This window comes from Trachurus japonicus, chromosome 23 (assembly GCF_045865225.1).
Source record: "Trachurus japonicus isolate A0001 chromosome 23, Traja_1.0".
NCBI lineage: Eukaryota > Metazoa > Chordata > Actinopteri > Carangiformes > Carangidae > Trachurus > Trachurus japonicus.
The window spans coordinates 10,867,579-10,884,380 of record NC_140929.1 but is presented as its reverse complement, the minus strand read 5'-3'; the positions used below and the strand labels follow the sequence as shown (position 1 = coordinate 10,884,380).

At 39.7% G+C, this 16,802-nt stretch overlaps 1 protein-coding gene across 1 annotated transcript; it reads right to left on the bottom strand.

The window, feature by feature from the left end:
- Nucleotides 1-3,497: 3,497 nt before the first annotated feature.
- On the bottom strand, nt 3,498-16,526 carry LOC146962587 (sodium- and chloride-dependent GABA transporter 2-like). Its single transcript, XM_085769944.1, has 16 exons — nt 16,450-16,526; nt 15,948-16,140; nt 15,415-15,549; nt 13,339-13,479; nt 11,428-11,491; nt 10,961-11,008; nt 10,503-10,632; nt 10,033-10,161; nt 7,812-7,915; nt 7,582-7,709; nt 7,002-7,114; nt 6,778-6,915; nt 6,548-6,641; nt 4,932-5,032; nt 4,342-4,497; nt 3,498-4,235 (listed from the first exon to the last, which is right to left on the bottom strand). The coding sequence occupies exons 2-16, from the start codon at nt 16,120-16,122 to the stop codon at nt 4,068-4,070; spliced, it is 1,824 nt and encodes a 607-aa protein (XP_085626070.1). The 5' UTR covers nt 16,123-16,140; nt 16,450-16,526; the 3' UTR covers nt 3,498-4,067.
- Nucleotides 16,527-16,802: the final 276 nt, after the last annotated feature.

The following is a 16,802-nucleotide window of genomic DNA, read 5'->3' as shown; positions in this document are numbered from 1 at the left end:
CTTCTTATATGCAGTCAGAGTCCTTTATGTGCCCAAAAATAAATTACATCGAGGCATTGTCACCGTAAAAGCCCTAAAGAGAAGCAACCAGGCAGAAATACAATCTATTTAATGTGAAACTTTCCACAATCTGTTAGTGTGATGCATTCAGCGCCTTCATCCAAGTGATTTTGATCAAATGGTCGGCTGAACGGTAAGGTCGGACATTTTTCTGTTTCTCAACTTTTGCCCTGTGGGAATTTTTTGCTAAGCGCAGCAAACAGTCAGAGGTTTCATTACACACTGATGAAGAAATACTGCATGGGCAGGTGCTGACGGCCTTGAATGCGTCACTTAATAATGCATATCCTGTTATTCAATGAGAAACAGTCCTGATAAAAGTGTGTTTTCATCCACTTGTTTTTGTGCATTTTCAATGGAAAAAAAGGTGGAAATCACAGGTGATTTATTGCTAAAATGAAAACTGATCAAAGTGCAGTGGAGACAGTCTTTGTAAATAAATGATATGAATCACATGTCCACAGCAGCTTCTGCACCACTGGAGAGAGCCTAGAAATAGAAGCAGGGAGAACATAATGTGTTTGCAAAGGAGTACAAAGAGGAATCTTTTTCAAACAAATGCATGAAAAAGACAAATACCCTGTCTCCATCCCATTTTACACATAATTCCTATCTGTTAGACTAGTGGTATTAATCATCTTGTTCTTGTCTGCTGCAGCATAAAGAACAAAATCCTACAAATTGTCGTCACACACAGTAGGACATTGTTGGTGGTGACTTAGATCTATGACCTGAATTCAAAAGGTACTGAACTATTTTTTTAGTATTATATCGTCCAAAAACCAAATATGTCTTAGCCAGATCTTTAACATTCAGTTTTCTTAAATCAGACTTTCTTTTGTGTATATGCAATTAAAATGTTCTGGTTAAGACATCCATAAATACCTGGAGAGTGATCATATCATTCAATCACAATAACGAGTCTGTGATAATATCACACCGGTCATAGAAAATCCATCTTGTGATTATGAAGAACAGGAAGCCGGTGTGACTTTCATCTGAAATTATAAAGCCTTTAACATAAAGGGAGAATGGCAGCACACACACCATTAACAGATGGTATTGCCTGTGAAATCAGGCAGTATATACTATACATATTATGAAAACAAATTAGGTGGTTTAACACAACGTATATGTATAAATTTAAATATATTTGTAGCTGTCATAGTAATGCTGTTGGCTGAAAAATGAAATAGAGTTGTGTATCGTTCACATGGATTCCTGCAGGATGTCGTCTTCTATGCAAGAGCAGGAACCACTCTTAACATTTGTCAGGTTGCAGGTGTCATCAGAGATAGTCCAGCAGTCCAGACTGTTGTTTACAGAGTTGCTGGAGCTGATGAGCGCAGTCAAGCTCTGTCTAATTAAAGTCTTTTGGCTGTGATGAAGATCCAAAAACAAACCTGTCTTTATCTCTGAGAACAAACCCGTTTTTCACCCTTTGAAGGATGTCTGCCTGAAATGGCTTACAGCAGTTTTTTCACCCTCAAGATTCAAAACCTTTTAGTCATTGATGAGGAAAGTAATAATTACATAGAGGGTTTTCTCACTGGCTCAATACAGAAATAGAGATTTACAGATTCCAATGAAACCGAACCACTGACAAACCTGTGGGCCACCAGCTCATATGAGCATTGAGCCCAGGTGAGCTCATCCACCTTATGCTTCCACCCTGCAGGCTTTGGCAGGGGTTGGTTGGGTTGGTGCCTCTCAAATTATGTTGCAATAACAGAGGAGAAGATTCTCAATTCACATGGAGACAGGAGACACAGTGAGAGGGGGTAATAAAACAGGGGTAAAGTATCATTTGGTGGATCCCAGCTTATTAGGGAACTGATGATGTAATGATGAACTCGGTGTAATATCACAGCATGTGCTCAATCTGAGCCCAAACACTGAGCGATCCAAAGCTCATTCACAGATGTTCACCTGTCAGGGGAGGCAAAGTGATTCAGGTGTTTTACAAGTCAGGATCTTCTTCAGGTTTTTTTCAGGTTTACATCTCATGCAAAACCCCCGTAGATTTATGGAAGTGTTGTTGGAAGACCTATCAATGTAGGTGCAGAAGCAGCTCTAAGGTATTGTTGGGTAAAAGTGTACATTAAAAATCACTGGGTCATAATCGCCTGTGAAAACCAGCTAAGGTGGGTTGTTTTGATCCATTGTCTGGGTTATTTTAAAATATTCATGTTGGGCAATTACCACAGACTAACTTGATAGAGTTAAAGCAGAAGTAAGCGGAATATTTGTGTTAAAAGTCTTAAATAGTTATATCTTCCGACAGCAATCACTTATATAGAGTGTTTGGTCTGAAACACGTGTCTGTCAGTCACTCTGCTCTGCTGTAAGCCGAGGAGAAAACTTTCCTTGTATCCTACAACCTTTATCCAATGAGGAGAGAGGACGGCATAAAGGGGCGGTCCTCTCTGTGTGTGCAGCCAAGGGATGCGCGTGAATGTGGTGACGTAGGGACGAGGGCGGGGACTGCTAACTCCATCTGCTGACAGGAAGTTAGCCAAAACGACCGGATCGCTTACTTCTGCTTTAATTGTTATCATCTCGAGCTCTTTTTAAACTGTCAATGTGTGGTGCAATTTTAAATGTCATTTAACTTTGCTTTCTAAACTAACAAAACATTTTAGACAATTAATACATAAGCGAACCAACTGGCTCCAGTTGGAGTAAATTTGTATTATATTGGTTTTAACTTTCTTATTGTAAGCGTGTATGGACAGAAAAAAAAGAGAGACACTGTTTATTTATCTCAAATAATTACTGTTGCCATGACAACTCTCATCGTCCTACTGGCCTTATTTTGTTCATCCTCTTCTGTATAAACAACAGTTGAAGCCAATGGTTGGGGTTTTCCATGACAGTGACTCTGGAAGTGGGCTTATGTAACTACTGATGGATGTGTCAGTCTACATATAAACATACAGTTCTTTACCCCCTCGGGATACCTACAGCTTCTAATATAAGCACAAGAGCCGTCAATATACAAAATGGGGTCATGACCTTACAGTAGAAAAGGAGTGTTATGCTTCCGGCAGCTTCTTTATGTTGGTTTTTATTTTCTGATTGAGAATAAAATGCACAGTTATTATTTCATGTTGACCCACGTGACCCTTTATTTGGCTTTTAGGCTTTAAGGCCAGACTTTTCAGGGCTGAGGGTTATTCTGTGTTGTCCAGGGTGGAGTGGAGGGAGTTTGGGGTCATGGAGGTGGGAGGCAACTAGGCAGAATTGCCTGTTAATTGAATGCCGGTTTGGATTACACAGATGACTGAGTTTGGCACTACATTGGAGCCCATTGATATTCACCAACCACATGTATCCTGTTATACTTCTTTATGTTTATGTATGTATATATATTTTTATCATTAGCATATGTGACAAAAAGGGACTAGGTGACAGGGATGTAGGTTGTTTATGTTTTATTAAACAACAGGACTTTTATTGAATGTATATCCTCTCTGATCAGAAATCAATACGTCAAAAAAAAAAGCACATTTCACCAGGAGATTCAGAATATTGATTCATAAAGTTTTTACACACATAATGAATTGAAAATATTGGGCCCATTGTGAAATAAAAAAAGTGGTTGTAGACAATACAAAAATATCATTTGTAAACATACTGACATTTAAAAAAATATATAATTCACCAATCCATATACACATTTTATGTAAACTCAGATTAACATTGTAGTTTTGATTGCTTTGATCCCAAACAGTAATTTAGAATTTCAAGTAATATTCATAACTAAAAATGTGTCAAAGCCTTGCAGCTTAGCTTAGGCTCTATTACACAAACAAATAATTGCCAACCAAACTATTAGAAAAGAGTTGCATTGTGGGTAGTATAGACAAAAGGGTTAGCCAAATAAAAATAATGTGGAGAATCAAAAAGGTGACGTTCTTAATTATACTGTAGGTGCATTGCAAACTTCATTGATGACATCACACACCATATTTTGCTGCATGTCTACTAAGTGTTACTAATTACTGTCAAACACTGGGATTTTCCTCCATCATCAGCTTCTCATTTCCTTCCTCAACATTCCTGGTCAGTCTCTCCTGTCCCACGGAGATGACCCGTTTGCACAGCGTGAGCACCGGCCTGTACGGCCGAGACTGACGCAGGTCTTTGGATGATCTTGTCATGTTTTTGGCATCCTACATTTTAGATTTAGGAAAACAAGTTGTAGCCACATGTAAATCACATATAGTGAACATATATAATAATAGTTACTTTACTTGAAACTGTTTTGAATTCACTTACCCTGTACAGTGAGACCAAAATGAATGCTGGGATGCAAATCAGCGTACCGAGAAGTATAAGAACCAACACCACCTTGTACCCAGTGCGGAATGCATCATTAGATATCATGGACTCAGTCACAGTCACAGCTGACTGTGCAAGATACATCACCATGAGCTAGAAGAAAGGAAACAGTCTAGTTAAAGAAAACAAGGAGGACAGGCCACTGACAGTTTTATGCACCTATGCAAATGGTAGAAGTGTATACAATCCTGAAGTGTGTGGCTAAACATACAAAAATACCAGTATGCTCCTTTATCTGACACCTGTTAAGAATACTTTCTGTTCTGAAGCTGAGGAATAATTACCGATATGGCAAAATGAAATATGTTAAACACAGCAAAGATGAAAGGTCTGAGAGAGGGAAACAGGGAGACGTAAAGATGAGAAGGGCAGCAAAAGATCTGTGCTTTGACATAATGTGAAGAAAATGATGATTAGTAATGAAAACATGAGAGGAAGTAGGTCATTAAAGCAGAGAGCCGGAAAGATGGAGACACAAGGTGAGAAGAGCCAAGTGACAGAGACGTGACCCAGGTGTGAGGCCTCACCCAGCAGACGACTGGTATGATGAACATCCAGCAGTACTTCAGCACGGGGAACGGCTTGTACCCGATCATGTCCTCGATGTTGTCATAGAAACGGTCTGCACCTGCAGACCAGTCACGGACAGGAGGCGTTAGTCAATCAAAGGACAAAACTACAATCAAATGAGATTCATTTGCATTTTATTTTCAACTTTATGCTTCTTAACACTTCCACGCCATGTTTACTGTTACTTTTACTACTTTCTTTTAACACATATAGTTACTTTCACAATGACCTACTGTAACTGTTTAGGAAATGCAGATACAACTCCATGAAGGAGACAGAAATCAACCCTGAAAACTAACCACAAGTTTGTGGACGAGGATAAGTGAGTGGCCTCGTTTAAATTTAGGAGAAGACACATCCTCACACCTCACACAGACTCAGCTTGAGGAGGCAGGGCGGGCCAACGAGTGGCTAAACAACTCAAACTGGGAGGAGGAAGCAGATGCGGAAAGCGATCGATATCTCACTCTGCATCGCTTTGCTGCAGCGTCTGGACTCTTGTGTGGAAATGAAAATGCACCTGTCTATGTCAGAGAAACTGAATATATACACATCGCCAGGCTGTTTGTAAGAAATGTATAATAATTATAATAATATATTGCTTCCACAAGTGATACACAGAGAGGAACTCTCCACCCACGTGATGTAATTTAGCCAGTAAATGTGCTGATAATGAAGGTGTAGGAAGTGCTGAGAGCTCAGGAGATCCAGAAGAAGACGTACATGGATGTGAAAGATTAATATCTGTAGCACAAGTGATAGATGGAGCCAGTAGGCAGAGCACTGATCCCTCTGATTCAGGATAAACTCGGCTCAGGCGAAGCACTGAATGAATCATGCTGGTAAAATACTAGTAATAGTCAAAAACCTATTTTTTTTTGTCTACTAAATTTACAGAGCTCAGTGGGAATCAAACAAATAGTATATAACACCGCACAATGTGTTGCTTGAGTCAGACTTGGTTTTTTTCCCAAGTCTTTGTGCAAAGTCTGGACAAATATGAGCGAGGTGTTAGGCCTCTCACCTAATATTTGGTAATAAGAATCATATCAAAAATAATAAAGAAAGCTTTTGGTGCTCACAAATTTTCAATTCCCAATGTGTTTCAAATTAATTTGAAATCATTGCATCTGTAAATTAACAGACTCTAAATATTCTCAAACAAAATCTGATGCAGAGTCTTGTTTACTTCCTTCCGTTCCTTTTTGTGCTGTTAGAAGAGCTGTTTTACTCAAGATGAAAATAAAATGTAGATTTCAAAGTTGTTCTTTTTTTAATCTGAAGCTTTCTGACAGATAAGATTACAGTAATACAGATACAGATTAGTTGAAGGAACAAATGCTGCAGTCTAAGTAAGATGAGGAAATATTATAGAGCTCATTTTGGCATCTGAATGTTGCGCACTGCTGATTGTGCTGATAGTGTAAGGATAATAAACTAAAAGTTATCACAGATCACTGGTATCAGAGTTATACCTTATTAGAAGAGTCAATCAGATATTTAGAAGCAAGTAGTTTTCAGGCTTTTCGAGGTTAGTAAATCACTTTGGTGTTGGTCCAAAGGCATGACTTACCATAGACCCAGGAAATGATGACAGCCTCAAGACCGATGACAACATAGGTAATTATGGTGCAATGATCAATCATTGGAAGGAGGTGATACCCCCCCTGAAACATGAGCAGAAAAAACATGTAGAACAAAGGTCAGTCAGAATGAGAGGAGGAACTGTACAGTAACCTTCACTTTGCGTTACATAACCAGCTTGTTACACTTTTATAATTATATCACTTGTTTTTACTTTACATTAGTGATGAGTGGCAGCCCCAGCAGGAAGGAAACGACAGCAATGACCAGGACCAGTATCTCTCTGCCCAGAGGTCTCCTCAGGTAACGTGGGAACAGGTCTGTAATGGATGTGGCCAGACTGTCCATGTACAGACACTGTGTGGGCGCAGAGCGGGAGATTACCGTCTTTGTGCAGTAACTAGAATGTGACCTTGATTTGTTCTGTGCTGTATGATATGTACCTGATTGTCTAGTGCCAAGACGAAGAACATGAAGAAGAGGAGAAAAGCCCAAAAAGATGAGCCAGGCAGCATTGTCAGAATCCTGGGGAAACCTATGAAGAGCAGCCCCATCCCTGTAGAAAGCACATGAATACATTTATTCATGGGTAAAACAAACAAATTCACAATAGAAGATCAAAAACAACAGACAGAAAGAAATAAACATATTTTTTGTGGAAGATGATTGACTTTTTTCTCATCATACTTATCATATGCTGACCTCTCAGACTTTTTTTTCTCTGAATATTATTAATTAGTTTGATAACTTGCAACGTTAAAAAAAAAACACTTTACTTTGTTTTATGGAAGGTCTACATTATTTATCCTCATGTTACTTGCCACAGTAACTCAAACACTTTCAGATGTATCTTAACACAAGATGCCATCTTGTGGACATCGGTGGTTGTTGTCCATACTGCCCTCATTCACAGCAACAAAAATAATAAACAGTGATAAAAAACAACTAATTTAGGATTCTTTAATGCCTACATTTATTGCATGACCTCGAGAGTGAAGGCTAAATAATAAGGAAGAGACTTACCACTTCCAAGAAAACCTTCATTCATGTCTGATTCCAGCGGCTCAGACAAGAATCCCACCATTGAGAACACAACCATACAAGCAAAGAAATTGGTGACGGCAACCAGAGAAGATAGTAGCCAACAATCCCTGCAACAGAACAACAAGACGAGGTCGAAGAAGACAAAAATGAAAGACATGCACATTTGATAAAATTGAGAGAGTAACATGTCTTTGAGTAAGGGCACTGACCTGTAGCAGTCGTTTTTGTATTTGTTGTAGCTTCCTAGTGTAGTCAGTACTCCCATGGACAGAAAGTGGGAGAAGACCACCTCATTCACTGCACTAATCCAAAGCTAGAGAAGGAATGAGAATGAGAAACTTTATTTGTATTTGTAAACTACATATGAGAGTTTCCTTGAAAGTTCACATTGTTGAAATAATCCGGTCCATATGCTTCTCATCAACCATTTGTCAGCTGAATGTATGCGTACATGTTTGTGTTTGTGTGTGTATGTGTGTTCTTTTCTGTTTTTGTTTGTGTTGTATTTACAAGAATGTGCCCTGTGTGTGTATGGGGGAGGGGTTGTGGTCCTGGTGCTGGCACCATGTGGTTAACATTAGAAACACCATGGTGGCGTGAGCTGGCAAAACTCCAGATGAACATACTGGTGCATGAACGGCTCTGAGTGACTCACACTGGACAAAAGGAAACTCTTGTGTCCTTTATCTTAAAGTCCTCTTGGCTTCCCTGCATACATGCAGGTGCAACATATACATATACACATACATATACACATACATATACATATACAGTAAAAGAGTCCAGATGTTGGCTGGAGTTCCTTCGTGATTTCCTGTGCAGTTTGAGCAGAGACTTAAGCAACACTCATTAAAAACAGGTCTGTTTTCACGTCTCTTTTTTAAGAGCATCTAGTATTGCATAACTCTTGTCCCATAACTGCTTTCATCTGTTTTCAGCCTTACGCCAAAATATATTCTTTGTTTTCCCATTTGTGTTTTTCCATGAGTACTGTGTATGGTTAAAAAAAGGGTTGTGACAGCACTCACTTTAAGTTAAACACTTTTTAATTCATAAAAACTGCTCGGCAGCGAGAAACGGACGCGTTTCGGCAATCAGCCGTCCTCAGCGTTACCAGGTCAGTAGGTGTGTCCCCTATTTAACTCAAAGCCAGCTGATTCCAATCTCCATTCACATACATACACAAAACATTTATAAGCTACATACTGTATTAAAACAGTCAAAAAATGTCAGAAAATATTATAGAAAATACTACACAGAACAATGAAGAACATTATCATGTAAAAAACATTAACGAAATTACAATCAAGCACTATATTCATGAAAATCGACAAGTTGTAAATGTGACAACAACATTTGTTGTTTGCTGTTGTGACATTTTTTGACTGTTTTAATACAGTATGTAGCTTATAAATGTTTTGTGTATGTATGTGAATGGAGATTGGAATCAGCTGGCTTTGAGTTAAATAGGGGACACACCCACTGACCTGGTAACGCTGAGGACGGCTGATTGCCGAAACGCGTCCGTTTCTCGCTGCCGAGCAGTTTTTATGAATTAAAAAGTGTTTAACTTAAAGTGAGTGCTGTCACAACCCTTTTTTTGACTTTGAATTTTTTTGGACTGGCACCCGATTCACCTGTTCATACGTTGAGTTGAGCACGCCAAGTTTGCTGATTACCTACTGTGTATGGTTCCCACAGTGGGGTGGTTCATAGCTGTTTCACAGATGCAACACATCAATGTCTGATAGGAGGAGTCCCATTTTTCCTTCTAACAAAAGAAAAGGCGAATACAAAATGGATCTTGGTTGTTTTTTCTTGTTAAAGGTAGGAGACCTTTTTCTGGAGTGTTTTTACTGTACTGCAGGAATTCCTCTTCACACCCTGATTGCAACCAATTAAAATAAATGCTTTTTCACAAAAATGAAAAATGTGAGTCACTTGTGGAACGGACAATCCTGTACAAACACCATCCAATCATGTTGAACACCACAAACTGATTCAATGGATCGTGATCTATCATCTATCAAACTGCCAACTTCCAAATTCTATGAACCAAATAAAATGTTGCTGCTTCATTAGGCTACGTAGCTGGCAATTCCCCATACTGCTCTGTGGCCAGTCTGTCACCTGTGCATGCATTCAGAGCATTCGTGTACACTCGTGGAACGCGCACCTTCAGCGCTGCAGAAACCTATTTTCAGACTTTACCCAGCAAAAAGAAATACTATTTTCCGCCAATTCAAGAATTCAAGACAATCTGCCTTATTACCCTACAAAATTATGTGCGGCAAGTTTTAAAACTTCTCAGCGTGTGAAATGTCATATGTGGCATGTGAGCGTGAGAACTTTCTGAAATGTGTAAGAGCCCTGGGCTGCACTGTGTATGCAAAGCAAAGCAAACAGTTCATGATGACATTAATTTCTTACTGAGATATTAGCCAAATCGTTGTGCATGATGTAATATATCAGGCCACTTGCAGCTCCTGGGAGCGACACTCCGCGGAAGAAGAGGATGACCAGTAGCACATAAGGTAATGTGGCTGTGACGTACACCACCTACAACCATAAAAATGCACACAAACATTTTTTTTTACAGTTTAAAATGCATTTACAATACACATGTCTGTAGAAGCTGTAAGTAAAATTGTCATGGCTAATGTTTTAGTACACTCTTGCCAATGCCATATCAAGCAAATACAGAGTAATCTTGTGATTCAGGTCTCTGCAATAATCTCCAGTGATTTTCAAGTGCTATATAGAGACACAATTACATTGAGTGCACTGTCAATTTATTTTGTTTCATTTACCAAAACAAAGAAGAGAAATTAAGCTTCAGACAGCAGACTGTGCATTGAGGGACTGCAACCAAATGTCCTGTATCCTAAAACAATACTCACCTTTCCTGTGATTCTGATTCCCTTCCATGTGCAGAAGTAACATATAACCAAGGCAAGCAGGAGACACAGAGCCAGGTCCCAGTGCACATTACCCAGGGACCCGTCATCTGACAGCCTTAACACACGATTACTGTGAGACAGAGATACATTAACACACATACACAAACATAATTGTCTGCAAATAACAAGCAGGACTTCTGACTATAGCCTCCATATACAACAAAAGTGAAAAAAAAAACAGTTTACTTTGGATGGCTTCAGTTACTTTTATAAAAAAAATGCAGGGAAAAGAGCTGACATTTCTTTCCATGATGTAGCACAGATGCATATAGCAAGTGATCTCCTCTCACACCAAATCAGGGGATTATCATGTGGAAAGCTGTTTCAGCTGTGTCAATGCTTTTTTTATGTTTAAAGATGTTGGGTGTGTCTGTGGATGTGTTTTGTGTGTTACTTACTACCAGTACTCCCATGCTGGACTCTGATGCCTGTCCTCGATGACATTTCTGGAAAAATTACAGGCAGGTAAGTAAAGTGACTACTACCAATATTTATTATCTATTATTAATATTATCTTCAGACAGATTAAGGCTAGCTGATTCCGTGTGTCTAATCTTTCTGCTAAATGTGCAGGTGGGTGTAAATGTGTGCTTTTCACCCTTAAACTGTCCTAAGGTAATGGAGCAACTACTAATTAGTTATCACAGAAACAGATGTAAGATCCCCCTCGTCTGAAAACATAAAAGCAGAGGTGTGTCCTGAAGCTGCTAAACCTGTAGAAGCTTAGGACAACCATGTATTTCTTAATATTCTTTTAATGTGTCACATGCGTCAATATGATGAATCCCCGCTATGAGTTCAGTGTGTGCGACAAAAATTAGAGACAGTTTACCAGGTACACTGCGATAATAAAGATGTAACTTGCCCATAATCAGAGGATGAATCCTCATAGGAGAAGTTTCTTGGAAATGAAGAGTTGAGACATAATTCTATAAGAAAGAAGAAAGAGAGATTATAGCTGCTGCGCAGCAATGGGTCGGGTCCGGGCTACTTTTGGGCAAATTTAGGCAATTCTGAGCAACAAACAGGAGAATAGGAAGACAAGACAGTTGACCTTATAATGTCCAATTTGCATCATTTGAGGATTGAACCCACAACCTCAAGAACCAAAGACCGTTGTTTATCACACTGAGCTAATTGCCAAGTGGCATTTAACAGTGGCTTCACAAATTGAGTAAGCCATTCACTGTCGCGCAGGCAGATTTGAAACCACAGTAAAAAGAAAAATCCGTTTTGAGGTAAAATAATGATATGTATTTGTTAAACATCTACTGTGACTCTAAGATGTTAGGAGCCTTCGGACATGGTCCAGTCCAAACTATTTGGATTTTTAAACTTAGAGGCTTGCTGTGATGCCACCATCAGTACAACTGTCTTGTGTTTCGTGTTGAGGACAACTGACATTTTGATCTGTCATCATCATCATCACCACCCTTGCTGGGTCTCGAACCCACAGCCTCTGACACCAAGAACCAGCTCCTAACTCACTGAGCTAATTGGCTGGTAGTGAGACCTGCTGTGTAGCTTCATTTATCCACTCAGGTGAGTCAGTGCCCGGGCAGCTGTTGTCAAGGCAGATTTAAGAAAGTCAGAAATTCTATTAAACAAAAATCAGTTAACACATAAATTGCATCTAGACAGCAAAACAGCTTGTGGACATGTGACATTTTGAGCCGTAATCATCATCATCACCCTCGCTGGGTCTCGAACTCACAATCTCTGACACCAAGAACCAGCTCCTAACTCGCTGAGCTAATTAGCTGGTGGTGAGACCTGCTGTGTAGCTTCATTTATCCACTCAGGTGAGTCAGTGCCCGGGCAGCTGTTCTGATAATACATAAATTGCATCTTGACAGCATGGAAATGTTGGTGATTTGTTTTTAATGATAAGTGTTTTGCTTCATAAGAGAAAATATGATGTTTATAAATTCCAGTCTCACATTGACTGCAGTTGTTCCCATGAGAGCAGAATTCAAAATGTTCTAGAAAATTCCGTTTTTGAGATAAAATTCTGATATTTGCCAAACTTCATCAACCATGACTCCAGAATATTGTCATTTTTTTTCAGGAAGATTGAAAATGTATTTATCAAGAATTTGATGGTATATGTTTACAGTAGTGTTTACAGTCAAACGTTTTCATGCACTGTAGGCTCAATTTTTGCTTAATCAAAAATCCGAGAAACAAGTTTTGTGGAGGACAGTCTGGAGATGCTCTGTAGCAAGTTTGGTGTCAATTGAGCAAAAATTGTGGGAGGAGATACATTTTAAAACAGTTATTGAAAAAAACAGAGTGATGGACTTCATAATTTGTATAAGTTTAAGTGGACAAAAGTTTCAGCAGTATTGAGGCTACATTGTGGTGAAGTTTCAACACTGTAGTATCTACCGTTGGTTTGGTAGGAATTTTTAAAGTTTTTAAATTTAAACGCTTATTGTGCCCCCCCTAGGAGGGGGGGGCACATGTCCTTGGAGTTGAGTGAATCTGGCATGGGGTTGGATGTTTCTGTGAAGTTTGGTGAGTTTTCACCCATGGGAAGTATGACTTCCTTGGAAGAAGAAGAAGAAAGAAGAAGAAGAAGAATTCCTAGGAATACAATAGTGTCCCGGCAGCTTAGCTGCCCGGACCCTAATAAAGATGAGATTGATGGTGCACACTTCAAAATACTAAAATGTGAAGGAAGATTTGTCTTTGTTTCCTCTGAAACAAGATTGAGGAAGTGTGTGTGTGTGTTTGTGAAATTCCATACAGCTAATAAGATACAGATGTGCCTTACCGGTGTTCCACTTGTTCCCGCATGTGGACCAAGGCAGAGGGCTTCGAAATGAGTTACCAAGGTAGAAGATAATCCATGACAGCCCCACTATAGAGTGGATGTTGGTTATTGTCACAATCACTTGGGATACAATCCCAACCCCTGCAGAACACAGAAAGTTGTCACATAGTTAGTGAAAGTTTCTCACTGCTGTCTTATCCTGTTATGCAACAGTTACAACGCCACTGGGCTGGACTACACTGTATGCATACATACAGTTACAGTTACATATTATTATTATAGATCCCCTTGGTTTAACATGACCGGTTTTACGGTTAGTAAAAAAAGAACTACACAAAAAAACACCATAACATACCAACTATCAATTAAAGGAGAAGTGCAGTTTTATACAACCTGGACCTTATTTCTGGCATAAAATATGGTCGTTTACCCACTTGTACTGTATAACTGTGGTGTCTTTAGAAGTCCTTCGGATAATATTTAGATCCATTCGAGAGCCATGTATATCCATATAGTGAGAGTGATCGGGGCACCGAAATGCAGCCTCTACTGTAATTAACACATTATTTGCCGTGAAACTCGTTCATTTCACCAATATTTTGTTATGTTTCATTGTGTATGTTATGTTTCTTTGTCTCCAAAAGAAAGAATGGATCTAAATATCGTCCGAAAGACCCCTAATGACACCAAAGTTATATGGGTGAGTAAACAACCGTATTTAAATGTTCCCTGCTTTGACTAACCATTTATTTAAATTGAGCTTTGTTTGAAATGTAGATAATGGGGAAAATTAGCCTGCAAGTACAAGTTCAAGTTCAGGTTCAAGTTCAAGTTTAACTTTATTAAAGCAGAGGTAAGCGATCCGGTCGTTTTGGCTAACTTCTTGTCAGCCGATGGAGTTAGCAGTCCCCGCCCTCGTCCCTACGTCACCACATTCACGCGCATCCCTTGGCTGCACACACAGAGAGGACTGCCCCTTTATGCCGTTCTCTCTCCTCATTGGATAAAGGTTGTAGGATACAAGGAAAGTTTTCTCCTCGGCTTACAGCAGAGCAGAGTGACTGACAGACCCGTGTTTCGGACCAAACACTGTAAGTGATTGCTGTCGGAAGATATAACTATTCAAGACTTATATTAACACGCTTACTTCTGCTTTAAAACCCTGCTCCTAAACATCCATTTGGAATGACTCTTAAAGGGATAGTTCAACATTTTGGCAAATTGGCCCATTGCCATAATCGCTATAGTCATAGCAGTAGGTTTGTTACCTTTATTTGTCGGTGTAAGCTATTTAGCTACGCTATGGAGGCTAGTGGGATTTTTTGGTTTCCCTCATCAAATACACAACTCCAAAACACTCTCGTGGACAAGATGTGACCTGCACATTCACCACGCTTAGGATAATAACACAACGTTACGAGACGGAGTCGTTTTAGAGGTAAATTCATGCAAAACAGCTGAAGCATTGACTTCAGGGACAGTTTTTCAGCAAGCAGTCTCTGTATTTACCTCTAAAACAACTCTGTCTCGTAACGTTCCATTATTATCTCATAGCGTGGTGAATGTGTAGGTCACAACTTATCCACGAGTGTTTTTGGATTGTGTATTTGATGAGAGAAACCAAGAAATCCCACTAGCCTCCATAGCGTAGCTCTGAGCAGCTCACGGCTGCATTCTGCCATTCTAAAAATAGCTTACACTGACAAATAAAGGTAACGAACCTACTGCTATGACTATAGCGATTATGGCAATGGGCCAATTTGCCAAAATGTTGAACTATCCCTTTAACAGTTTAGTAAAAAAGCCTTTATGTCCTACTATTTACACTTTTTTTAGGTATATGTTTTGGGGCTTTTTTGCCTTTAATGGACAGGACAGTTGAGAGAGAGAGACAGGAAATGGGAGGCAGAGAGGGGGGGAATGACACGCAGGATAGGGCCGCTCGACGCATGATTCGAACCGGGGCCGCAGTAGCCTCAAGACATGGGGCGGGTGCTCTACCAACTGAGCTACCAACTATTTACACATTTTAAGAATTTCCAATTCAACAAACAACCCAAGCCTTTTTTGTTTTACCCTGAAACATGGGGCAGATCTTCCTCCAGGTGGTGACTGCACCCTCACTTGTGTACTGACCCAATGCTGTCTCCAGGAAGAGCATGGGCATGCCAATGAAGAAGAGGCAGACGCAGTAAGCATACAAAAAACCAACTGAAAAGAGATGTAAAGCAGGGGGTTACTATACAAGCATGCCATGAACTGACAGTTCCTAAAAACATAGGCTGCAAAGCAACAAACTTCTCCATAGTCGAGGATTATTGAGAAAACTGATCATGTAACTAGCTGCAAGTGGAATAACAGAGATCAAACTGACAGATTTACAGCTTTGAGTGTCCTTCTCTTCGTCTTTTCACCTAACAGTTTTCTATTTCTTATGCATTTGTATATGACATGTATTATGTTGCACAACATATATTAACAGGCTTTGCTGCATTGGAAAAACAACAAACTCATAGTCAGGCACAGACAGATTTTCAGGCTGTCTGCCAAACCCAACCTATAGGTTCCCGCCAACAAAAGGTCACAAATGCCCGCAACCAGTCCCTCACCTCCTCCAAATATGTGAGAGTAAAAGGCAAATCTGCCTATTTGTCCCATGTCAAAGAGAAATCCAATCATCGAAAAAATAAACTCCTTTTTATTGGCCCACTTCTCCCTTGGACGGACCCCTTCATCTGGCTCCACATTCCTATCGGAGTCTCCTTCGACAGTTTCCCTACCCATGGTCTCTCAGTCGGTTCCCTGCACATAGAAGACATCTGAGTGAAATGCAAACCTGTTTTCATGTGCTCTTCTCAGACACACATGGAACAAAAGTCTTCACAATTGTATTGACAGTTCTTGTATTCACATAACAGCTCACACTGGCTTGTATTCAAGTCTCTGGTTCTCCAACAGAAAGAGAATGTGACACTCTATGATCAAATGTCAAAATGCAATAATGACTTCAAAGACATACTGTATATTGAAGAAGAAAAAACACTGAAAAACATAATCTGAGCCAATCATTATTCTAACCACTTGAAACATTAAGGGCTCAAGTTTACTCACCGGCAGATTTTTCCGTGCACAACTGTCTGAGAGAAGTTGAGGAAAAGACTTCACGTATACAAGGGAGTGGCCTAAAATGCCTGCCAGTCTTTTTCTCCCCCCCCCCACCCACCACAGGACTACGTTCAAAGTTGTGGGAGACAGCTGGCATTTAAGCAAAAAGAAATTACAACATCCTGCTGGCATGTAACCAAAAAGAAAATGTAATGAAAATGAAAAACTAATCTATTGAGAAACAAAAAAAACAAGTCTAGTCAGGATCAAACAATCTTGAGGTTGTCACGGTTTGTCTCCTGTTAATGTCTTGTTTAATGGACTTGGACGCCTCCATGGAAACGGCTCTCTGAACGCTA